Raw genomic sequence first — 26,710 nt, forward strand, 5'->3', positions numbered from 1 at the left:
CGTGTAGCCTCGACAAAATAATACTAGGGTCATGAGTCATGACTAGAGTGGCTAGATGTTTTATCGCGATGTCATTAGAGCGATGAATTAGGAAGAAATCACCAAGTTTTTTAACAGCGAAGCTGTTTAAGCCCGAGGTTAGGCCGTTCGGTGTGTGCAGAAAAACCTCGCCGAGTGATGACGTCACCATGCGTCGCCAAAGGCGTGCGCAGGGTTCCCCTTCATGAGGGGGGGGGGGGGGGGCGTGCGAAGGTGCATCGCAGCGCCTCCCCCTCCCTATTAAGTCAATGTATGGGGCAGACATTGCGCCCCCCCCCCCTCTTAGGTAACTAGCTAGGGGGGGGCGCCCTCCTGTCCCCCCCCTCTTGCGCACGCCTATGCGCGTCGCGCCTAGAAACGCGTTGGAGGGAGGAAAGGAGGAGGAGGAGGAGGAGAAGAGAAGTAGTGGAGAGAAGGAGAAGGAAGACAAAACGAAATAAAATTTCTTGCCGAGGCTGGATTCGGAGCCGGGTACCCACGGTCCGCAGGCGAGCGTCATAGCCACTCGGCTATTTATGATAATAATAATTGTTGGGGCTTACCGTCCCCAAACCACGATATGATAACTCGGCAATCCAAGTACGCTCGCAGAACAAGCATACGTGGGAACCATATATGATTGCGTTGCTATGGGCGAGAGAACGAGAAAAAGATTGAAAAAAAGAGAAAGGAGGAGAGAGAGAAAGAAGGAGAAACAGAGTGAGAGAGAGAGAGAGAGAGAGAGAGAGAGAGAAAGCGATATTAAGAAAGATAAAGAGACGGAAAAAAGATAGAGAAATAAATAGACAGAGAGAGCCTCAACATGGCTTTCCCAGGTTTAAATGCCCGTCTCTATGTTCATGCGGCTATATCTAGGCTTAACTGGCTATCTCTAACTGGCTAGGCTTGGCTTGTATGCTAAGGAGTTTGAACTGTGTTATTACTATTGTGTCGTTTTTGTTGACCCGATTTTGGGGAATAAAACTAAGCCCTTATAGCGCGGATATAAGTAGACTAAAGCAAGGAATAAACTGGGATCCAGAAGAGAGTTTGGTTACTGAAAGAAATTAAAGAGAAACCAACTAAAGAATGTGTTTCCATTCGCGAGCAAACTTCACAAATAGTTTCATTATCTACCCAATGTATCGACAAGGACAGTGTGCCCCTTTCAATTCTACTTTCAGTGCTACATATGCTTTTAGTTGAAAGTGGCACACCGTCTTTCGTAAACCATGATGACGGCAGTAAGGAGCCGTGGCTGATGAAAAAGTAAATGCGTGGAAAAAGTTGGAAATTGATCAGCTTTATTTGACTTTAGAACTCGATAGGACCTCCCGTCCCTCATCAGTTTACTGAAAGCGGATGAATGAGCCGCACGTATATTATGCGTTTATCCCTGAGGGTGGCTTGCTGTGTAGTTAAGCAGTGCACACGTCGACAAGATGCGATAATCGGGCACTCTTTAATCAGGCAGAACACACGACAAATGTTTGAAATCCTTGAACCTACGGATTTATCGCGGAGGCCGCATTCACCATAGCGCTTGACAGTGGGCCAAGCAGTACACTTGACAAGTACAGTGCCCACTCACTTCTTTTGAGCTAGCGTCTCTACTTGCTCCGTGTGCCCTAAGGGTCATGTTTGCTGTGTTGTCGCTGTTGGCGTGTCGTTCTTCTCCGGAGGACCTTTCGCCGCAGGCAAGCCGGCCCGTGCGGCTAGATGTGACGCATTCCCTGCACACAGAGCATACTTTGGAGGGAAGGGAAGCAGCATCGGTAGCGGCGTTGAGAGCTTCAGCGAGCGCTAGGCATTAAGCTATGGCCAGTCAGAAATAAATAAATGGCGGTGCGCGAAAGCAGAAAACTGCGGAGCGAAGCAATGGTACAGCACGATGCCGCACCGTGTGGCATGCCAGTCGCTGTCTTCACTTACGTACAAACTGGGGTATCGGCTCATGCCCAGCCCCTGCGATGAAAACAGTACACGCAAGTTTTGATAAGCTCTAAGTACTCTGCTGTATCTAAGGCGCAAGCGAAAGAAAACGCTCAACGCTCGCTCTAAGACATGCACTGACAACGGCATCATCAAACGCGTTTTCAGTGTCACGCCCTTTCGACAGACATCGGCTATGCTAGTTGTCTAATGCTCCGGTTAAGTGTGACGTTCCGAGGTGTGAGCATAAGCAATAAACAAGTCTGTAAGAGCGCGAATGCATCAATACGACTGCAATCGTGACCAAATTCAGCGTGACTAGGCAAACGCGGTCGTACGCTGCCTTTGCTAGGACTCCGTTCCAGTTGCTGTTCATATTCCGTGGCAACAAATCGGTGTAACCGATTGTTACGTTTATTGCGGACGACGCGCCAATATGTGCGTAGTCCACAATCAACCGTAGTTTCTGGCATTAGTGGTTGCATATCAACATAGCGGTCAGTGTCGGTCGGTACCTTGCAAATATAGTCTGAATAGCTCTGGTTTTCAGTTGCATCCCGCAGATTTGATGCAGTTAAGCCTTAGGTGAATTTGCCCCTGTAAGTTAACTACATGTGTAAAATATACTCACGTCGTCGGAACATGTATGTGGGGCCATTATAAAAGTAGCAGGCTCGCATTTTCATTCCAGCAGTAACTGTAAGCTTAACGCACATGCCTTATTAAGAGAAATCCAAAGTTGATGTAAACGCGAGAAGAACCTTCCAATGCTAAGCGTTTGCATGACGTACTTACATTGTATGTGCGAACCTGCAAACCTTGTGGTAGGCTACATTTGGCGCAGTTAGGTACTTTACATATATGTGCGTGCGTTTGAAACATTTGTATACATACATACCATGACGAAAAAAATGGGGAGGGGGGGTGCTGTTTAACCTCCCCCCCCTTTTTTCACCTTATGTGCATGTATATTACGAACAAGCACACACACATCGAAGATGCATACCCCCCCCCCCCCCCACACACACACACACAAACACACACCACAGCCGAAATAAAACCCTGGCTACGCTTCTTGTAGGCGCTATACATGCTCCCTTTGAATACAGTTTATTATAATGAAAAAAGAGACAATTTTTCTGCCACTATAGGAGTGTTCCTTGACAGGGAGAATGTAACAAAAAAAAAAAACGGCATAATGCAATCGTTATGATCAGTTTACGTTTGGTTTCTCTACAGTACCGATTATGATAACTATATATAGTATGCTGAAACGGTTTTTTGCGGAGATGAAGGAAGGCAGAGTACAGCCTCAACCTAGCAGCGTTGTTTTACACTACAGATGACAGGGAACGTTGTGCATCAAATGCAAATATTTTCAAAATAATTCTTTTTTTTTTACATTTACCATTTAGAAAACGCTCATGTCGAAGCTTCTCGTTTTGATATACGACTGGGCACGGAAATCTTCTATTGTCCTTTAGTTTGTGACAAAAAAGACAAAAGTGAAACAAATCCGGCAGATCCCACGCGTTGGGGAAATCGGTTTCATGCGAATAGTCAGCGAGCACTTCTATGCTGTATATTATCGCTTTGAGCCAAGCGTTACGAGGTGGATCGACGCGTTTTTGTAAGTGTAGTAGCTGTGTGTACATCGTGGGCTTACCAGGCACGTTGGCAACACTCTAGTTTAAAGGGTAACTTTATGGTGCGACGTAACGTCAGCCCTCACGTTAGAGTACATACGTCAGTATTATCGAAACTAAGTGCACTTTATGGTGCAATCATGTGAATATCATACGTAGCATTCGTTAATGCATTCCTCCGGGGTCGAGTAACGCTTGAATATAGCTTGCTGAATCATAGGAATAATAAAACTGTAATGTTTTTTAGACTGCTATAAAAGCGGAGCCAACACTGGAACCACAGACGTTAATCGGATATGACGCCTGTATTGTAGGAATACATATGTAGTGTTTATTCCTTTCTTGTAAAATTAGATCGCCGGCCCCACAACCACAACTGACGTTGCACCGACATTACGCCTGCTTAGGTTGTTTTTCCAAACCAGTCTATAAATACCTGGCGTGGCTCTGTGGTAGAATACCCGATTGCCACGAATAGTGCTTTGGTTCGATTCCTGCTGGGATCCTAATTTTTATTCTTCTCATTCGTCGGGTCAACGCTGCCGATGTCGGTTTTTCCTAACGCTCTCGCATTTAAATTACCAATCTCTGTTGTCGCCGTTCCTGTGTAGATATAAACTGTCAATCATCCGTGGCGCATACCCGTACACCGCGTGCCGCGGTAAACGGGTGTGCCACGCGTGCCCGGAGGAAAGGGTTCCACGACGTACGCGACAGGATTTTCACGTTATTCATGTCATGAGCCGACAGTAATATTCGTGAAATCCCTGCCACGGTGGTCTAGTGGTTATGGCGCTCGACTGCTGACCCGAAGGTCGCGGGATCGAATCCCGGCCGCGGCGGCTGCATTTTCGATGGAGGCGAAAATGTTTAAGGCCCGTGTACTTAGATTTAGGTGCACGTTCAAGAACCCCAAGGTGATCGAAATTTCCGCAGCCCTCCACAACGGCGTCTCTCATAATCATATCATGGTTTTGGGACGTTAAACCCCAAATATTATTATTATTATTAATATTCGTGTAATCCTCTTACCCTGCCATATGCCAATTTCGGTCTACACAAAGTTAAGAAGGCGATCATAATAGCACCCAGACGTAGTCTGATAGATAGATAGATACGTATATAGAAACGCTCCAAGTGCCAAAGGTTCGCTAGAAATGCTTCGCATTAAAAAAAAAAAAATGGAGGCGACCCTCATCCTTGACTTATGTGTCTGGTAGCGGCACTCACACGTCGACATTCGTGTGCCCTGATGTATTCCTTGGGTTAAGGTTGTGTTTCATCGCGCTGCCAGAGCGGATCTCAGAGGCCACGTAGAAAGAAGCGCGTGGTCGAGATCTGCTCCGCCAGGTGCCGCAACGATCCCAGGTGCTCACAAGAAAACCATCTGCTCTTTCAATAAACTCATTCAATTTTAATTAATTATCCTGACAGCTAATTGGCCCTTATCTGAAGTAAACTTATGCTTCGGTATCATATGTATCTAATATAGCTCTTTAACTTGAACCAAAACCACCAATTTCGTACCAGTTTTATTTTTAGAAGACTTTCTGAATATTTGGAAAACCGGAAGAGCTCGACCGGGAGTGCTTGGAAGAGAAACAAGAGTGTCGCTCAGTACTCGTGCCACTAAAAAAAGCACTAAAAACAAGCTTCGTCTAAGAGGGTTGGTAAGGAAAACGTTCGCCGAAAGAGGCGTCGCGGGGCGTGATTTAGCAGCGATGCTCAACAGCTCGCGCTGCTTAAACGCCTCACGTCACAAAGGTTAAAATAGTTAAATGGGAAAGTGCACTTCAGTTAATGAATGTGCCAGTACGTGGAATGCAGAGGACGCAAGCGAGACACAACGAGACGCAGTTGCGCGTGCTCCTCGTGCCCAGCTTGTGCCCTCATCCATTGGCGCGCTCTCTTCTCCATCCTGCAGTGCTGATCGCAGAGTTGGACGATGTATTGTCCATCGCAAACGGCGTACGTTGTAAAAAAGAGATCTTAAAATTCCGTCTGCCTTTGTTCAGGGTATTTTTCTAATCGCTGTGCGTTTCTCGGCATTGCACCCCGCAGCGTACTCTGGCTTTCTCGTCATGACATAAACCAAGATCCGTGATCAGCATGCTGGCATTAAAAATTTCGCGCGGACTGCGCGGCTTGTACTTCACCTACTGCAAAGAAAGTATGGCTTTCGGTGGCTCGCCGTTTGCACTCTTATCTTGCTGTGTCTGCAGACGGGTTGCGCAAGCGTTAGCGTTGATGGTTATTGTTCGCGCTTAGAGATAAATTCCCACCTCGTCTGCTCGGAATCACATTCAGTCTGTCGTAGCCCGTCGGGGGTATCAGATGCTCATGAAGTGAAAGTTGCGCCCGTCAATAAACTCAAGAGGTTTCTGTTGCTCAATCGCAGACGAAGGACTTCACGACAGTATACAAGTGGACTGTTTCGCCCAATAACTTGGTTCGATATTCTCTACAACACTTCAAGCAAAAACTGAAGTAACTGATATTTGCCCACTTTGGCGTCGGAGATTTAATTTTAACTACTTAATGACCAAAGATTATTACTGCGTCGGCTCGTCTAAGCATAAGGGCACACTAATGACGTCATGCAAGAAACCTGCACACCTATATATATTCGCATATCGAGAGGCGCAGGTTGCGGGGCTCACTAACCACGCTGAATCCACCCCTTCATTTGACAATGAATGCCAGCACGGCTTGTTATGTGTCCTGTAACACAGTATAATATCATGCCCTGGCTGTCTTAAAAATGTCTGGCTGCCTTACTGCAAACTTACTCTCAAATACAGAAAAATCAGTTTTCGCAAAGTTCCTATCACTGGTAGCGTATCGAGAACGTAACTATTTTACTCAGGATAGCTTTTGTGAGAGCTGCATAAAATCTGATGTTAGGTTTTCGATTAAGGATTCGTTAGTTATATGTGCTTCAGGTGATGCGAATTTTCGACGTATTGAAATTCGTTATAGAGCCCACTTACAGACTCGAGGTTGGACCGCAAGCTGTCCACCTCGTTCTGGAGGTCCAGGCAACGTTTGTTGGCCGTCGACAGGTCATCCACAGCACCCTGCAGGTGGCGCTGCATCTCGTCGCAGTACGCCTGCAGGTCCTTCGCCAGCGCGCGGCGACCGGAGGGGCAAAAACAGCGGGAAAGAAAGAACCGACGCTCGACGTGAGCTCACGAGAATCACTGCCGACTGCCGCATTGATTTATGCACGTTACAGGAAATAAGTGCTGTTATATGATTGTCGATGAACAGAACTAGGGTGTGTGTAACGATTATGATTCCTAACTAGAGAGAGGTTCGAATGATGACGGGAGTGATATGCAGTTCTCCAACAATATAAGGGGTGCCTCTGGAGCTAACGATTTCACAGGCGGACTTGCTGTCAAGAGCAGAAAGACATATCCTCTTGTAAAAACATTGACTCCAAAAATTTCTACATACGAAATGATTCGTGCGTCACTGTACTCTATCACTGTACTCTAACAACAACAACAACAACAACAACAACAACAACAACAACAACAACAACAACAACAACAACAACAACAACAACAACAACAACAACAACAACAACAACAACAACAACAACAACAACAACAACAACAACACAAAAAAAATAAAGAAAAGAAGTGAGCCTAGAGTTTAAGAAGAAGGTAACTATTAGGGCCTGCCTTTAGCACTGAAATGTCGGCTGTATACTGGCCTAAAACGAAGTACGAATGGCTATTTACGAGTCCTACGCACATTCAAAACACCACGAAACTACAATAATAGCGAAAGTTGGGCTAGTTGGTGGTTCATGCTTGGGATGTAAAAACAGCGCAAAATATAGACAAGGACCTTGTCTATATTTTGCGCTGTTTTTACATCCCAACCACGAAACTAGCAATATTTCACAATAATATTCGTCCTTTGAGTTAGCGTGTTAACAGTATGTGAAGTAGGAAGGAAGTGTAATAATAGAGTACCCAGCCGCGGGTAAAAGAATAAAAATAAAAAGAGCCACAGAGAACTAGCGCTAGCCATATAAATAGCTCTCAGGGAAGTTTTGTACTTGCGACGGAAGCATTCCAAGCAAGCATGAAATTTCGATTGAATTGCGAGTGAAAAGAGAAAGAGATCTGCCGCGCACCAGGAGCTGCTTGGCCTGCCGCTTGACGGCCTTCTGTAGCTCGTTGTTCTGCGACGTGGTATCCTCGAGCTGGACGCTGAGCTCGGCGATCTCGGTCTGCACCTTGTTGCGCAGCGTGCCAGCCTCGCTGCGGGCGCGTGCTTCCGCGTCCAGCACGCGGCCGTGTAGGGCTTCAAGCTCGTTCTTCAGCTCCCGGCTGCACAAGAAACAACAGCTGAGATCGGATATCCGAAACTGGTTACAGCACGGCCCGCACTCACAAAGCTTTTGGTTTTCTAATCGCGCTTTGCTATTGGCTGACCGCCTTCGCTAATAATATCTCCAGCAAGATATTTGGCTGGAATTGGTTCTAACGAACAATTATGGCGTAAGTAATTGGCGTAGCCAAGGGGGAAGGGGTAAGGGTTAAACCCCCCCCCCCCGAAAATTTTCAATGTTGCATGTGTATTGCATGTGGAAAGGAGCATTGCTATAAAACAAGACACAGAGAGCATTGGAATGTTGTCACACCCCGTTTGAATACTGGCATAGAGCTTTTGTGTTATTCTTTACCATCGTTGCTAAACCATTTTCAGTTAATTAATTATGATTTGTTTGGTTGTTCCTTAGCAAAACTTAGATCGATGTTTGTAGAAGAAAGCTAATTTCGTTTATCCTGGCGTTGTATTGTATTGTATTTTTTTCTTTGTGCATTTTTTTCAGGCTGTTGTGTATTACTTTTATTCTGCACTGATAATATGTTTTGACTTGTTAAGTGACTGTTTTTCTTTGCTGTTGGCCACACGCCAAACATTACGGGCTACGGACTAGTCAAGCCGCCTATAGGCAGATTTTTTTCCGTTGTCCTCCATCTGTAAAGTACACGGTGGAAATAAAGATTTGATTTGATTTGATTTGTATATATACATGCACAAATACAAACAAACGCACGAACATACATAAAGGGTTGTTGAACCCCCCACCGGAAAAAATTTCTGGCCAACGCAAACCTACAGCGCAAACTTACATCTGGTTTGTTCAAATCGTGAGACGTGTCATATAACGGTTAAGCGGCACAAATGTAGAAACTGATGGAATAAAGCAGCTGTTCAATTAAACCATTTGATCGAATAAACCAGCTTTTAAATGAACGTGTGTGAAAGCGTTATAGTGTTTAATGGTCAACAGACCTGGCGAACTCTTTCGAGCAGCCTTTTTTCGAGGACAAACGCGGTCATTGACTGGTGGCGGCACCACAACTCAAGTGAAATGCACTATACGTAAGATATACTATCACGCTCAATGTAAGTTGCAAAAGGGTTCCAGTGGTCCAATGGGCTTAAAGACTGTACGGTGGCTTCGGCAAACGAAACATTCGTTTAGTCGCCAATTGAACCCCTCAATAACGAAAGCCCTCAAGAACGAAATTCTCGCGGCAACGAAGAAATCTGGCGTCCCCGGCGAACGTCCACAGAGTTGAATGCATTTGTCCCCTCTCGACAGCGAAGAGACATTGAAAACCACTCCCGCAATAACGAAAGTTTCAGGTAGTGGTCCGCAACATTTTTTCAGCCCATGAGCTAGTTGTGAACCCAGAAGTTCGAAAAAGCCACAGAAGGAAGCGGGAGTTTCTTCTGCAAGCAGCGATGACCTGCACCCGCTGGCTGAAGCATGGGACGCGCTTCGCCGTGTCGATGGGGCGCTACCAGACCGGCGGTGCTGAACTGCACGACTTTTTGTGTGCTGACATCGACCTGATCGGGCACGATGAGTTCAGCGGCGACACTGTCATCGAAAGTGTGCGCAAAGAATATGCGAGTGACTACGAGAGTGAGGAAAACAACAAAACGCAAGCTAGGCAAGTTCGCGCAAAGTTCTTGATGCTTTTGACATCATTCGCATTTTCCTCGGCGCCTTAGGACGAGGACGGAGCTATGTCAAGCTGATTAAGCTGCGAGGCTCAAGCCGTCAAGCTCCTTCAAAGCAACGTGGAACAGAGCAAGATCAGTGATTTCTTTAAACAAGTTTTGTTTTCAAAATTGTTCCAAAATAAGTTCCAAAATTGTAAACTTAAAATAGTATTGGTACATTGCTGTCGAAAACCTCCAAGCCAGAACTAAAAAGGGCGCTGCTAAGAATACATATGCGCGCGACCGGGCGCCGTGGCGCAAAGCGATGCATACCTCAGCGGTGGCGTTAAACTGACAATATCGTGTAAATATTTTGCGTGCGAATGCCGAAGACATTGCACGAATAGCAAAAGAAGCCAGATATGGTTTCAACAACACAAGTGTGTCACCTTGGAAGAAGCAAGTCGAAAACGCTTTTCACCACACGCGAGAACTTTGATATCAATAAGAGAGAACGGCTGAAGATCCACTAGCACTTCATTACAATAAAAAAAAAGAGGAAAAAAAAAGGCGCACTTTTTTTTTCCTTTTCGGCGCTTGATGGTTACATCCGCCAGCTGTGGCACCGCACGCGCCTTTAGTGGTGTTTCCGGCCAGATACACAGAGCTCGCGTCGTTCGCGCAAGGGCTAGTACAAACACGACAGACACCAGTTACGCGAGCCAGCAGACAATTATTTGGGCATGCAGCTCTCGTAGTTAATGGGACTCAGACAGCGAGGGCCTCATGGTAACTACATGTTCTTCTTGCGTTCCTTAGGAGTTGAAATGTGACTTACGTTATGCATGCAAAATCTCGGCCCATTGGTTCGTAATACATTGCGCAAAGCCCATTAAAAATAGCTGCTTTAACTTCAGTGGCCTTCGAAGCCCGTGGTTAAAGTGGCTAAATTAAACAGGCACATCAGCCTCATCTATGCGCTTCGGTGACCTTCCTTTAAACGTGAAGTGATTTCATTATTAAGATAACAGTGCAAAGATCGAAGCAAGCACACAAGACGCGGCACGAAGCATTCTTGTTTTTCGCAATAATTTCTCCAGAGTATTTGGCATCTATAGCGGATCACCTCACCACGTTACTGCAATGATTCCCCCCCCCCTCCCCCCTTCTTTATTTCTAAATACTGCATTGTTCAAAGAAAGCTACTAGAATGGGAAACCTAGCTTGACAAGAAATAGTGATGGCGCAGATCAAGCGAATAAATACGTAACGTGACGGAAAACATTCGCACTCTTCACGAAACCCAGCGAAGCAAGCTAACCATGAAACGTTATGTTGCGAAAGTTCTGTGGCCGTGATCTCGTCGTTGCTTCGAAGAGCGTCTTGTTTTTTCTTTGCCCGTGATTTGTAGTTATATCCCGAGTCTCGCACATGGGGGTTGTTACCCCTGGGCTCTTCGCATTGACGGATAAGCGAACGCATTAAGCAAAGCTTCAATCCTCACCACATGTCCCATCTCCAAATTATGAGTAATGTGATTGATTAAGTCGCTGATCCCAATATTTATTTGCGTGGTATTCATTTTAGCTTCACAACGATTCCGTGATTATTGGTCATAGAAAAGTTCACCGCATTTTCAACCAATCTCCTCCACTTCTCTTCTCGTGCGTTTCGTACGACCAGCTTGGTCTTGCATGAAACATATGATGCGTCTTGCTTTCCAGGCTTTACGTCATCCTTATGTTCTTGAACACCTACCTACCCCATATTTCTTGTTTTTTTTGAGAGTTAACAGCTCTTGTTTATGGACATCGTATTTTATCTAATCAAGTAAAAAGGGGCCGCTGCCGCTTTTATGGAGTGCTAATTGCTGTATGTAGTGGCCTAAGTTACTGTTTGCGCAATCATGGGAAAATGACTAAGGCTCACGTGACATCGCGTAATTGTGCAGATGTGAAGCTACACTCTATTGTCCCTAATTCCTTATTATGAAAAAGATGACCGCGCGGAATCTGATAATGATGCGTTCAGACAGCATACGGAATGCACAGATATTTAGCAAGAAACGCAAGCGCGAAAGCAAGAAAAGCGCAAGTATTTTGTTCAGACTACAGTTGTATAAGGTACGCAAAGAGCGCAAAGGCCACTACATTTGCGATTATTTGTTCAGACAGCTGTTAATATTAAATGTAATCCTGATACGACCATTGCAATGCGAGGCGAGCGCCGCGGCATCGGCGTTCCTTGCTAGGGGCTTCCGGAACAGCACTAAATAGCAATGGTTGGGCGGTAGGTGCGGTGCTCTTGTGGACGTTTGAGAGCAGTGACGGTGCTTGTTGGGTTATCTAACGTTCGCTGCGGCGGCGCTAATATTTTTGTTTGTGTTTGCCCATTGTCCACTAGCCACCTCGTATTCTTATTGGACGAGCAGAACGTATGTAATCGACGCAGTTGGCATTGTAAGCGATCAGCAGCTTTTACGCGCTTACAGAGACAGTAAACAGAAAGGAAGAAGGCGCGAACGTTAATAGGAAAAGCCACCTGGCTGGCTACCCTGCGCTGAGGGTAAAAGAGAGAGGGGGAAGAAAATGCGCGGTGAATTCGCGCAGGCGTACGGGACCGTACCACTTAGTCAAAGGTGTTTACAGAGACCATAAGTCGTCCTTACTAAGGACAAGTGTGCCTTCAATGCCTTGTGGGCCGACGAACGATTGGGGCGGTGTTTTAGTAACACCTGCGCGGAAAGCTGCTGATGGCATAACTACTAAATCCCATTGCAGTCAACAAGACAAATTTGTGTACATTACGAAAGTTACCATCGTTGTCTAATCATCTCGTAAGCCACGCAGTGGAGGCAGAACGTCGCGATATCAGTTTAAAAGGACAAGTGAGGTTCGCAAGAAAGAGAACGCCGGCTTACCGGGTGTGGCTCTTAAGGCTGCACTGCGACGTTCTTACCTGCCCTTGACCACTCCGTGAAGCTAAAAGCACTGCAGTGCGGCTCAGCTCAGCTCGGCAATGACCCAGACGCCAGCGCACGCTTTAAAAGCTTCGTGGGCAACACTACGGGAGCGACCATTATGCGCAGGCTCCATTACAGCAATTATTTATTTGTTTTGCGCGGCGAAGACGTCGTTTCCTTATCGAGCGAAGACATGCGCGCATTCATCGGCACTCGCATTTTCATCGGTGTGATGCAGACGATAGTGCTTTCGACCGAGGTTAGAATCAACAAAGGCGCAGTCCTGGATACCACGCTGCTCGGCGCTAGTTCTCACATGAGCGTGCGCCTTGTTTATTTGTATCGCACAAGCGAAATTCGACGGCGACAGGAGATATTGCGCCGCTCAGGGCCGCGCGATCGGTGTCCCACTTTGTGTTCACTTTTACTGTAAGTACGTGACTCTAGGACGAAGATGTGCCAACAGATAAATTAATCTCCCACCGTAGTCTACGGCCACATCCAGCGCTATAAAGACGCTGCAAATTGCACCAAAGCGTCAGCGGATGCCGTTCGAAGAGGTTGTCGCGGGTTGGCTAAATTGTAGTAAGCCGGATGGCGTCGTTGTGCTCTGAACTTTTCGTTTCACTGTCGAAACCCACCGTGGCGGCTAGGCAGTTATATCGTTGCGTTGCTAAGCCCGAGGTTGCAGGTTCGAATTCCGGACAAAGCGGTCAAACCTCGATGGGGGCAAAATTTCAAAGAACTATTGTGTAGTTTGATTTAGTTGCACGCTAAGGAACCCCACGGGGTCAATATTATTCAATTGTGCCCCATTACGGCGCACCTCATAATCATATTGTGGTTTTGGCATGTAAGACCTCATAAAAATAATTGAAGTTCCACTCCCGAGAAGTAACGCCGCATCTGTAAACTGCAAGGCTGAGCTTTTCTTTAGAAATAGCATGCATACACGCTGTGGTTCAGCGGAACTACATGTGTCTTCGGAGACTAAAATCATGTTTGTAAGCTTGCCGTTTTAAGCGGCACAGTGATAGTTTAACACCATCCGAGTGAAAACCCGAGTGGAAACGTGTCAATGACATTGGCACGTTTGCACCCGGGATCCAGGTTGTCGCATAGGTCCATGCGTTATCTGTAACAGTGTTACTGGTACCTGCGCTGCATCCAGGCAGTAATTAGGTGCATGACAATAAATTCTGTATAGGAAAAATGTTTTTCGATACATGAACGTCATAACAACGAAGACGATCAGAATTACCAGAATAGCAACCTATTATTTTGTGTGATATGCAACAGATTTCATTGTGGTTTATACTCCGCTTATCATTGTGTTTGTGCATCGAATGAAGGACCGTACATTGTGGTTAGATAGTCAAAGGTTATGAACTCAATTTCGTAATAACTGCCTATTGGGGCGCGATGTAGTACTTCAGTGTAGCAACGCAGCTGTGACGCTCACATCGTAGTTGATTGCTGAATGTGTAAGATGCCCTTCGCTGAGATATTCGTGTCGTAGGCAGCCTGCTCACGCTGCAGCTTGAGTTTGTTGCATACGTCGGCGTCTGCGCTGCCATTTCCTGTCGCTGTCTCGAGACCGCGTTTCACATTCTTTTCTGGTGTACGGTTTCTTGCCGTTTCGGCAATAAACGCAGCAAATGAGTGACAAGAGTTCACAGTTGCGCGTAGAAACGCGTCCTGTGCCAACCGGGTACCGGTAAACGTAATGCTAAAAAAGAAATATCTGAGGCCTTCAGAGGCCGAGGTTAGCATCTGCTTACTTTCTGCCAGCCTTGAAACACAGCCAGCATTTTCCCGTCTAAAAGTTTGCAAAGGCGCTGAGTTAAAAACGGACTGACGGAGCCAAGCGCGAAATCCTGTGAGGAACTGAGAAAACGGAAGGTCATGAACGCAGGAGGCGCGCCACGCAGAAAAAACAAAAACGGAGCAAACAAACAGAAACGATGCCCCCCCCCCCCCACCAGAAAAAAAAAGAAAGATAAAGGGGGGTGGGGGTAGCGTAGGCCGGAGTGGTATCGTTCTGGAATGGGTTCAAGCGGACCTTTCTTCAAGCGGAGGTGTTTCCGCAACGAGATAAAGGAATGGGCAGCCTTTCAACGCTTAATTGGCATGTTTTTGTGTACGCCATTGCAACAACATGTACACGTAGCTGCAGTTACGTCATGTTCCTGCTGACATGGCGGGGACTGAAGGCTTTATTGCCTCAAGTGGCCACGAATTCCAGTGTTGCGACGTATCCTCAATGAACGAGAATGAAGTGGAGAGTCGAGTAGCCTTACATCAATCCTGAAGACAAACTCCTGAAGGTGCAACGTCTCTACGCGTTCTGCCCAACGTGCATGGTGATCTGAAGGGGTGAACCGAATTCTGCCCGACACTCGGTGAAACTGTGAACTGAGTGAGCGAACGCATAAAGCTTTTCACCTGTCAGCTTAAATTTATGTGAGTGCCGAGATTCTTACTTTGCTGTCTCCGTAAAGAGATTACACAGTATTGGCGACGCCGGCAATGGGGCAAACTACTGGGTCCGTTACTGACGAGGAAGTTCTTACGCGAGTGTTGTTCGTAAGAGTGAAATCCAACCAATCGTGAAGTTCGAAATATCATTATAGCAGGCATCACGTCAATGACGAAAAAACACTCACGAACTCAAACCTTCGTAAATTGGACGCCTGATCTTAGATCACCCGCAATGGAACATGCGGCCTTTGTTCTGTTTGTGGAGAAATGTCTTACTTGAATCTCTTTATGTGTGCACGCACAAGCAGCAAAAAAAAAGTAATATCATTACAGACATAGGAAGACAAGGAGTTATAACGGAAATTCCTGCCTCAACCTCAAGCACTGTGCAGGCCTCGAGGCTTACAAATGAAGAACTTCTGGTCGTATTTGTTCGTGGCGCACTTGAAGTGCGCAGCATTTTGAGCGACGTAGGTTAGGCGCTAGGAAAGAAAAAGAAGAATCGTCCTTGTGGGCAATCACTGTACACCGCATGCACCAGAATTGGGAGAAAGACGCCAGGTAAATCTCGGACTTTCATATAATCAGTCACCCAATTTTCTCGCAGAAAATGTAATTTGCCATTTCGTGGTGGAAGTACTAGGTGCGTCCTTCAGCTGCTTCAAATTAACGGAACATGGAATATATTTGTCGAAAGGCTTGAGGCATCGTGGAGCACGCGCTGCGCACTTGAACTGCGTTTCGGAATGTGTTACCCGTTTGATGACACCAACAACGGGAGGACGACGCCACCCTCATTCCCTCATAGCCAATGCGCCGTTTGTTATCTTCGAGCGAGCCGGCCAACTCGCCCCTCGCTCACGCTGCTGTTTATCGCGTTATTTCATCGAGCGTGATGACCACCATCATCAACACGGAGCGTCACGGGTGGTCGTATTTACGCTGAACCCGAAACGGACCGCTATAGACCAGAATTTTCATTCCTTGAAGGGGGCAGCCATCTTTGCTGGGGGACTGCTGATTACGTGGAACGGACGACTACGCTAGCACCCAGCCTGTTCTTATCACGTGGCGGCCGCCATTGTTCACTCGCCATCAGCTGTGACGTAACCATCCCGCAGCCCCTACGCTGGCCTCGCGGACAGGTGACAACAGAGGTCAAGTTTATGTATGCTTGCTCTAAACGTGGGTACGAGAGTAAAAATTACCTGGTCTATATTCCCGCTAGAAGTTCTAGATGCATTTTCTATAGCTAAAAGGAATATTCTGCGTTCTTCCAGAGGTTGCGAATACAGGAAACTACAAGGAACTGGAAAGGTCAGGGGCGCACCTAGATCAACCCGCTGTCCCGAAATATTCTTTCTCCCTGTGAAAGGGTTAGCTATTTTTTTGCGGAACTGTTCGTTTCTTCACTTTACACTGGTCTTTGTCACTTTGTAATTAACCGAATTATGAAGTGACCATTAGTCAGAGGTTATGTCTAAATTTGAAATGTTGTTTTTACCACTCTAAATAGGCATTCGGTCTGCCACATTTGAATCGGAAATAAACGTAAGTCCTTAACTGAAGTGACAAATGCCGTGTTATCATTTTAAACGCCATTTTAAATGCTTTCTTGCAGTATCATCAGTTTTACAGCCACATTTAGTTGGTGTCGAATTGGCCGGGCATATTTGTTGTAAGTCGCATACGGATGCACATTCTCTAAAATTTGATGGTTAGTTAGTAAAGAACGCGTCACTTGAATACGCTCAGACTCTTGAAAGCGCTGTCTGAAATTCATAGAACGTTCGACTTCGTATTATCAAAGCGCCCAGACAGCGTTATAAACATTGTGCAAGACAGCGACTAAGCTTTTGTGCGAGCAAAAGCAGACTATTGGCGATAAAGAAGCTAGAATATCACTGCTAGTTCCTTATAGGAATACAGCATTCGAGTCTAACAATTCTTGCAGCACTGCCATAGTGCTCAAAAATGACCCACCATACGTGCCATCATTGGTGGAGGCCAGTGGTTACACATACAACTGCAAAGTGCCTTTATCAATTCTAGACTGCGTACCTGTGCTGTGGGAAAATTAATCAGTTTTCACCATCGATGTGTTTACCTTACGTGGCGCACGTTTGTGGAACATTGCACCATACGTGTTTGAGGAAGTGCCCGAGGAAAAAAAATGTTCAGGCAAACCGATGTTTTCTGCTATTGTGGTGTGACTTCTCTAATTAATAGCCGTTATCATCTGACCTACACAGAACTGTTTCTACGGGATATCATCACCTGCTCATGTGAAAACAGTGATTACCTCACAGGAAGACACAAGGAACACGATGTCATAGCGCTGACTGACAAAGAGACGTTATCGTGTTCTGCCTGCTCCTTCGCGTCTCGTCCCTATGTGGGATAGCGCTGTTTTCATGTAATCAAGAAAGAACTATACAGTCCGTCAGTCAAACCTTGCGAATATCATTACTTGAATTCGTGCTAGCGTGTTTGCTAATGGAGGAAACAGAGAGCCGCTGTGAGGGTCAGAAGATCAACGATGGGCAACATTAGACATGTTAACGTATTACTGTTCTGCGTAAGCAATACATTGACGGAAACTACGAGAATGTCTGTACGGAAGAACACAGACAGCATCATGCCAGCAGACTTGGGCACCAGCTCATGTTTGCTGGCATCGCGCACTGAGGCATACGTGCCTCACAACCGCAGGCTGTAATACAACAATGAGGGCGCTCACCATTTGTCGAAATAGTAGTCAATGTTCTCTCCGGCGGCCACAGTCGGAGAGCTCAGGAGGAACTCGTTCCTGTCCTGCCTCCTACGGCGTTGCCTGCGCTTGTAGCTATGGTCCTCCATGAGCGCCTCCTCGTCACTCCACGAGTTCGGCCGCAGGGCGCTGCTGCGCAGCCGGCCGAAGTCGCCCTGCGAGCGTGCCTTGCGCAGGTCGTGGTCGGTGTCCAGCATGGATCGCACGGGTGACCGCGATGGCGCCGAGAAAGAAGGCGAAAGAAGAGCATGGTCGGACTCGTTCGTAGCGGTGGTGGCCGGCCGTCCCGCGGAAGGCTCCGGCGCGGAACCAATGTTGGAGCTGGAGAAGGTGCTCAGTCCGAGGTCGCCGCGGTCAGCCCTAAAGGTCGTCCTGGACAGGGACGCCTGGTAGCGTTTCTCGATGTCGTCCAGCGCGCCCGAATACAGGCTGTTGCCGTACTTGTAGTTATCGTTGTAGATGAGCGTCAGCGGCCGCTTCCAGTTTCGGGGCGCCATCGTCGTAACGTCTTTGGTCGGGAGTCGAGCGCTGCTCCAGAGACCTCGGGGCACGCGGAGCACGGGCTGGGTTCGGTCTGTCGGTGCAACTCGTTTGTTTTCGCGTCCCGGTCCGTTCTAAGTTTAAACCTGCCCACCGGATGCGGCGCGCCGCCTGGAGGAAAGCCGAAGGGCGATCAGGGCGAAGCCGGTGGCTGCCAGCGTGCCGGCCGATCCCCCAGTGCCACTTTGCGGGCACTTTGCACCACCTGTACGCTGCTGTAGTTGGTCGTTCACTCGAAAAAAATAAGTTCGTTCTTAGAAAGCAGTGACAGACATCTTTAAATTTGTGCAATTGGTGGCAAGAAATTAGGCCGATTAAAATGTCGCTATGTATAATTTTTACCGTAAAGACCGGCAATGCAAGGTGTCGAGGAATGGAGGGGGAGTGTAACCTGAAGATGTCAGCCGTGAAGAAGCTTAGGTAATTGAGACACGCTGGAAGCACATATAAAGCAGAAAGTTCTTATTGACGTTAGTAAAGAAGCAGCGTCGTTATTACTCGGTTGGCATATTCATTATTGCTCCAAGGAGCTATGTTTGACGGGCTGTACACGAGTAGCTGAAATCCAGAAAAAAAGCACATAGGCGCCCTTTTCTTTGCTTCATGACGTACGCATAGCCCTCTGGCATGTTTGCTTTTATCGCGAACATTGATGAGTCGTTGCCCGCTCATGTTTGTTTGATTCCGGCAACAAAGCTTTTGCCACGAAGCCAGCCGAGCTGTGTGTGGTCTTCGACACCGAATTACGGGGCGTGGTGCATTCGCGGGAAGCAGAAAAATATCTACAGAGGACCAAAGCGCCGAACATGGCTGACACACACGAAGCATCACAGAAAGGAAGCTAATGATTGTAAATCCAAGAAGAGATACGAACGAGCCAAAAATCGAGAGCTTTTCACAAACATAGTAAGTCGACAAAGTCAGCAGGAAATTAATGCAGGAACATTTTCTTGAGGCTTTAAATTCGATATGTTGTTTCGAGCAGCGAAGGGAACAAAAATACGGGCAAACAAAGGAGAAAACGCTCAGGAGCAGAATGAACGCCATAGTGGAGTACAACAACTAGAAACTCAGAACAGAGAAGCACGAACATGACGACATTAACCTACCACCTCAGTGTCACATTCCCTTAATTCTCACAAGGATGAGCTTTCCCTGCTTCCAGTTTCTAAATCGAAACTTCATTTGCTTACCACTTCGGGGTTTGGCGAGTCGACTTTGGTTCTCTCGCAAACATGGATGGTCCCGGTGTAGGTGTATAATATTAAAATGGGCCGATCCTGGAGATTGCATAATCAAATGGTGTGATTGGTGGTTCGATTTTGACACCAGTTCAGCAAGTGAGTCGCCGTGACGGTTTTAACATGCTGTGCAAACGCGAATGGAAAGCGCGTATGGTTAAATTTTGATATTGCATTACAGTTGCTCAAATTTAGCATACGGACCTACAGTAGTTTCTTTACCTCTTTCTTTGGCTTTGTCGGCGGCGTTTCGCCTAGTTGCAGTAACTGATAGCTTCTCGCACATTTGAAACTCGGAGAGGCAAGGTACCAAGCATCAGAAGCTTATAAAGCGTTCTTCAAATTGGGAGAGGGGGGACGAGACCAAACTTGAAACTTACATTTGTAGAGGCGTGAGTTCTGCTTATATTTCCTGCAGCGTGCAATTTAGGATGTCATCGACCGCCTATTAACAGTACACTATGCCTGGAAACCGCAACACAATAAGACATAACAACAAAGCGACGGGTCAGCTGAAGAGAAAACGCGTTCCTACTACCGAGTTTTATCTCGATGAATTTGGAGGAGAACATGGAACATTGATACAGGAACTAAAAATGAGTGCTTCTGGGAACGTGCTTTCTAGGATTGTTTTATTATTTACCATAAAGAACAGATGCGTGTTCGCGGCCGATGTGTGGTTGGCGCGGAGTTGAGGGAGGGAGCAATACAAAAGTTTACTGCGCGGATCGGCGTGGATGAAGCCATAACTTCAACCCCTCTCTCTCTCTCCGCTTCCGAAGTCCGGGAGTGGTCAAGCCCCTACTGCCCCTCTGCTTCGGAAGCCCCTGTGAAGGATATATTTATTACATCAGTGTGCATGAGTTTAGGTGGGAAGCACTTGGGTAAGGTCATAGGTCCCAAGTCGTGTCCCTGTTGGTGATCCATAATGAAACTTCAGCACATGGAAGGGACAGGGAAAAGAATTCACCGGCGATTACGATACTTCCTAATGCGAATTCCGAACGCAGCTTCGTGTTGGGGCAATGCCAGATGTGTTTGAAGTTTTGGCTATCCGCAGTTGTAGCAATGTAATATTCGTTACATATTACCACAGAAACTACCAGCGCTCGAGCGCTACGCACACCACTATGTGCATTGCAGGCGTCGCGAACCAAGCGAAACGCCGACAGCGAGGTTAGCGAGGTTAGAGGCCAGTGGCTCGTGATACCCACAGACTCTCTTTCGTCCTCGTTCGCTCTATCTATTACGCCGACGCCAGCCAACGGCGACGCCGCTTAACGCAGGAACGGGCGCCTAAGAGCTGCACTCTAAAAGACGAGACAGGATGAAGTGCTGTGCGTCAGCACTTAGTCCTGTCTCGTCTTTTTCCCTGTCCGTTCACTGTGCTGAAGTTTCACTACGGTTCTGTACCAACACGCCCAACTGCATACTCCGTAGGTGAGTTCGAACGTAAAGGATGTTTGCCCAAGCCTCGCTACGAAGTTGTATACTTGATTGTCTTTGAAAGGGTTGTAGAGGAGCTATACGTCAAGTGCAACTGCCAGTACGTACACACGCACTTACAATTCCATTATGCCTCGCGAGACCAACGACGTTCACTGCGCGGGATAAGCATATATACCACATATATTTTCATTTGTAACCTATTTGACGTTTTCTTTATCCATTTATGCCCTTTATTCTTTCATTTCGCTTAGAAAGCGTGCTCCTGAGAAGGAGCACGCTTCCTGATGTCCTTTTTTTATTTTTGCGTGTATATTGGTGTTCATCACAGGTTAGACTAAGTGGCTTTTAGAGGCCGGTTCAAAGCAGCTTTATCATCCTGTATAACATGTCCAAAAATAATCTGTAGACATCCTCATACATTCTTGCATGGACACGATATATTACACACATTCAGCACACTTGTGACAGCGCGTACCTCTTCAGTAAACGGCTATAGGAAATAGCACCCAATGATGCATTCTTCCATGAAGTCTCCCTTGTAATTCAAAATCGGGATAGGACGGCGATTCACTCCCGTACCGTATGATGCGCGAGCAAATTTGTCTCGATGCGCAAATTTTTCGCAAAAAGCAGCCGTGCTTGAAAGCAGCGTCACCTACGCGACGCCCCAACGAAAATGAGCCCTGCAGAGGTGGCGGCAAGAGCCGGCCAGTGCAGGGTGGTGACGCAGTTGGGTCATCCGGCGGCGGCCCTCTCGTTTCGCGCGGGCTGGCGAGCGTGACGCGCGGCGCCCCGAGAACAGGCTGAGAGCAGCGCTTTCGAGTGGGCGCGCCGAGAGAAGCGCTAAATGCGGACGGCTGCAGCGGCCCTCCACCGCCTCCGATGCACGCAGCGCGTGGCCACCGCTCTGGCGTCGGCATCGAGATCCAGCGCAGAGGAGGAGACTGCGGTGCTGATTAGAGCAGCCATCAGAAATAGCGCGGTACGCACGAAGGCCGACCTCTGCAAGAAGGAGCGAGCGAGTCAAATAATGCTTCACTGGAGCACAAAGAACAACGGCCGTCATTATGCGTGCGCGCATCACACAGTGACATTTTTAGGCGCACGGACCAGTGGATATAACGGGGAGTTCTGCGGCCTTTTCGTGTCTCCCCAAGTGATTGTAGAAATGCATTATGCTACGCAGGGTTGGATAAGCGATGCAGCGAGGCCTTTGTTTAGTTTACATGTGTTTTGTGTGTGTGTGTGTCTGCGTGCGTTTCGCGCGCGCACACGCCCCCACCACGCACACACACGCGTATTTTAAGCGGAATATTGTTTTTGGACTGTGAAAGTGCGCATCCTCTGCAGTAAAACGTTCACTTTAAAGAGTAATAAAACTGTTAATTTTTGCGATCTACATGCGAGGCATTGTTACGAAATAACCATATACTGACTCACAGGTGCCCAGAACCACCCCTCGGGGCTTGATGACAAAACACATTCCGTGGATAGAAGACGAAGCTGTGAACATTTGAGCCAAATTTTGCAATCATGCGCGCACGTGGATTTCACAAGCGGGGTGCAAAGTTGCAGCACCTTTTTTCACACATTACGGTGGGGCGCCTGCCAAATGCTGTTCATGGACGGCACCGAGCAGATTACCAGAGAGAGCTGTCATTGGTCAATAGATTTAGTGTCCAGCCAGAATTTTCAGATCAGTGCTCTCATTCATATTGTTACTGTGGATCCTAATTGATGTAGTTAACCAAAGAGGCTGCAGTGGTGAAGAATATGCGTTCCGAATTTTCATAGGAATTGTTAACTTCCAAACAAATACCAACTGTTGTCTGCTCAAGCTCGGCCGCGCCAGCGCCACAGGAATCGAACGCCGCACTGTAGGCGGGGCACCCTGGTCCTTTGAGGCAATGGAGGCACTGTGCGGATATGAACGGTGTACATAGCGCTCGTAACACATCGCTTTTACGAGGTACTTAAAAAATATCTGTGATAATATGTTCCGAAAGGAACTTTACCCGGTTCAAAGCGTTTTCGAGATAAAAACAGAACACTGTGTTTTGCACTTAGCAGCAACACTGTATTCTGGTACCGGTTGCTCGAGGGCAGTTACTTTCGAAATTCAGTTCGCAGATGCTATCACTTAAAAAAAAAGAGAGTAATGAGGATAAATCGCAATCACAGTAGTTTTCATACCAGTAGCGTTCCTATGCAGAGATATCCGACTGACTGAACTTTTCTTTTTTTTGCCAACCAGCGCCATTTCCAGTTGGCAGGAATACGGGCGGGGCAATCGCAGTGACGTCATGCTAATTGCTAACAGGAATAAGTCTATTCTTTTATTTATAGTGTGAGCCATCAGCAAGTCAGTACGGTAGCCGCGGTTAACAAAGGTTAATTCATGATAAACAAGATTAATTTGTTGTGCGAGTATTGATAGACGTTATAAAGTTGCACACTGTTTTGTTCAATAAGCATGTCAAGAAAAGTACCGCATTCTCGACTGGGGAGGCACAATGCTTCGAACGTGGCTCACTGCGCTGGCTCTATTTCCTCCACGGGGGCATAACGCCACACATTAGTTATACCTCCGCTTGCTCCTTCCGGCATATTATCCTAGTCAGAAAAAAACGCAACGCACTGAAAGAAGTTGAACGAGGCGCTTAAGAAATTAATTTTGTTTGGATCGGTTAATGACAACATTCGCCCGAACACAACGTGCAGCCATTCATGCAGGACAGCGAAGGTTACAGTGGTATATTCACACCAGGCAGGGTGTAGAAAGAAAATTTACGTCGAACTTGACCTACTAATTAGTGAGTCTGTACCACTGCGCACGGGTACATGTATTGCTCGCATGCACTGTAGGTAATGGGAATGGCTTCTCTTACGGTATTTCAATCTACAAAGCAATGCCAGTGAGTGTATCTCGGTTATTCGTTTTCAGGCCATGCACATGAGACAAAACCTGTCCATATACACGCATATAATCAGCCCTTCGGTATCCTTATACGGCACGCACCTGTTAATATAACACCGCATCAGGGTTGCCAGATTCGACGACCTTGCGCCATTTTGGCTACTTTACTTAGGCCGGTGGCTGCAGAAAATACATCTTGCCTACTTGGCTACTATTTGGCTACTTTCTTCTTCCCTCGACTTGAACCAAATTATCAATATATTGTAACGTCGCAGCCGCTGGCGTTCGAGTATGCGTTGTCAAAAGATGGCGACCGAGGCGTGTTTCCAGCTCCTTTTTTTATTTTCGAAAGTCTGCCCTTAGGCATAATAATTATTGATTCACAAATACACATACAAATTTGCGTCGTGTATGAAGTCCAGCAATGAGCGATGGTGAGGTCCACTAATCCAGCGGTCAAGGTCGGGTGGTCGGCCAGGCCTGAGGCCTGTTTCACGTAGGGGACGACGACGGCTTAATTGTAGACCCGTGCAAGTCCACAATAAGTGTGTGGCAGTTACATCGTGGATTACGGCGTCGCAAAATGGGCACGATGTACCATACGGGCCGCGGTACTTTTGCTCCCAAAGGGTTGTCACGGATGGGGTAAGCACAACCCCAACACGAAGCCTCCGCAACGTAACCTCCTCTCGGAGGGTTAAACCACCAGGGAGGTCTAAAACTTGAATTTCGCGCTTGTATTATACAAAAGAAAATGCTTTGGATACCTGGCTGGGACTCTGGGGGGGGGGGGGGGGAGCTGTCGCATGGGGCCTCACTTCGCGGACCACCTATTGCTGAACGCGACTTTGAGCTGTGATTGGAAGGGAACAGGCCATCCGAAGGCGCTCCGCATCCAAGACGCTCTGCACTCGTCGAGATTAGATATCGGATATCCGAAGAACTGTGTGGGCTATTAGGATTAGGTACAGACTCGACTCGGGAATACCGGCTGCTCGGACTTCGTCATTGCGGGAGAAACTATTGCAAAGTAATACAATTTATGCTTCAATCCCTGCAACTGTGACTTCGAGCACAGTCATGCTGTGCTCATTTTTATTGTCGCCGTAAGGATGGCACTTCTAGACGCAAGACACGTGAAGAAAGTGTCATTTCTGCAACAGCTCAGGAAACTTCGTCATCCTGAACGAAATGATCGCTACAGTCTACAATTTCCACTTTAATCTCAGCAATTATGATTTTGAAGGGTTCTTGCTGTACTTATTTACATTTCCACCACAAGGCTCATGCATTTAGTCCTTTAACTAAAAATGTCGCAGTTGTTCTCAAACACGCGCGGCTGCTTTTGGCGAATTTTACTGCCCTTGGCTCAAGTTGGCAACTTTTTGGCTAGTTTCTCCAATTTTTTGGCTATTTTCTGTCTTTTCGACCTGGCAACCCATCACCGCATGATATTTACACAGCTTATTATGCACACTTTTGTTGCTTACAGACTGTTAAGCTCTAGGGCGCGGGTTCGATTCCCGGCCACGGCGGCCGCATTTCGATGGGGGGCGAAATGCAAAGAACACTTAGATTTCAGTGCACGTTAAAGAACCCTAGGTGGTCGAAATTAACCCGGAGTCCCTCACTACGGCGTGTCTCATAACCATATGGTGGTTTTGGCACGTAGAATTCCAGCAATTATTATTATTTGTTGCTTACAATCAGATCCTGACAAGCTTCCAGCGGGGTTTACAAAAAAAAAAAAAAGAACGGGTAAGCTAATACTTAAACTTGGAGGCGCGGTTGCAAAATTACTGCAGAGTGTGAATTTAGTGAGCTTGAGTTTAAACTGAGCTACATAACACTAATGAAGATGATGTTGCTATAGGAAGAAGCAGTGAAGACACGATGTGTGCCCCATAACTGAAATACTATTCTAAACTGCAGAAGGTTTCTGCTTGCTTTTAGTTCCTACAAGGACATCTGCTTTCCTTACTATTGTAAGCATTCAAATTCTGAGAAGGTAAGTCGTACAAAAATAAATATTTTAGTACTTGGGGTTCATTCATACACGGCGCACACGTTACTGCCCGAACGTGTTATTGTCCTTCCCGCATTCGAACAATCGAGTGCCGCTATTCTAAGGACTGCAGTCTTCACGGATTCGTACGTGAACACAAGTAACATGGACAGATAGATGATTATGTCCCTGCGGTAGTGCCTTCTTCTGATGCGCTTGCCAATGCGCTATCGTATACGGTGTAATTCGCGCTTCATAATGTGTGCGATGTACCGTGCTCCCCACATACTATCAGAGCGTTATCGTCTGTGCAAGTATTTCGGGAGCAACCGCATACAATATGCCGCGGCGGACGAAGAAGACACTGCGAACACCGCGAAGAAGACGTTGTCCTTCAGAAAATCAAAACCCCAAACGCCCCCTAAAATCTGCTTTTCTCGCAGTCAATGAGTTCAGGGCCTGAGGAATCGCTGAATTCTACTAATTTTGTAATTTCTTGAGCTCGTGAACTTAAATTTAAGACAAGACTTCGGCGGGGGGAGGATTGGTGTTCTTCCTGTGTTTCGTTTATTCGAACCTGTCACGCGCGCACTCAGACCACCACGCCTCTAATTTGCGGGACTGGAACAACCTTCGCTGCGACCTTGCGATAACACTCGACGCAATGGCATGCAGAAGCAGAGACTTCGATGCCCACTTGACTGGTCGCATTACCACTGATAGATGCTGTAAATGATGTCTTTGGACGTTTGCCAAAAGAGGGGTTTTCC

General features: G+C 47.0%; 2 protein-coding genes across 5 annotated transcripts in view; one reads left to right on the forward strand and one right to left on the reverse strand.

Annotated features, from left to right (window-relative positions):
• LOC119377927 (uncharacterized) overlaps positions 1 to 18,397 on the reverse strand; it is a 33,489-nt gene extending 15,092 nt beyond the window's left edge. Inside the window, exons 1-5 of one of the 4 annotated variants that reach the window (XM_037647220.2) lie at positions 17,759 to 18,397; positions 7,747 to 7,942; positions 6,587 to 6,706; positions 1,951 to 1,983; positions 1,610 to 1,751 (exon numbers count right to left, since the gene is read on the reverse strand). In XM_037647220.2, the coding sequence (XP_037503148.1) occupies positions 1,734 to 1,751; positions 1,951 to 1,983; positions 6,587 to 6,706; positions 7,747 to 7,942; positions 17,759 to 18,285 (894 nt within the window). In that variant the 5' untranslated portion in view covers positions 18,286 to 18,397 and the 3' untranslated portion in view covers positions 1,610 to 1,733. Of the gene's footprint in view, positions 1 to 1,609; positions 1,752 to 1,950; positions 1,984 to 6,586; positions 6,716 to 7,746; positions 7,943 to 17,758 lie in introns of all 4 variants that reach the window. The other 3 variants (XM_037647217.2, XM_037647230.2, XM_037647226.2) reach the window with 3 other exon arrangements.
• LOC119377956 (uncharacterized) overlaps positions 1 to 26,710 on the forward strand; it is a 46,927-nt gene that overhangs the window by 3,041 nt on the left and 17,176 nt on the right. The window lies entirely within an intron of this gene.

The sequence above is a fragment of the Rhipicephalus sanguineus genome, chromosome 1, assembly GCF_013339695.2.
Source record: "Rhipicephalus sanguineus isolate Rsan-2018 chromosome 1, BIME_Rsan_1.4, whole genome shotgun sequence".
Taxonomy (NCBI): domain Eukaryota; kingdom Metazoa; phylum Arthropoda; class Arachnida; order Ixodida; family Ixodidae; genus Rhipicephalus; species Rhipicephalus sanguineus.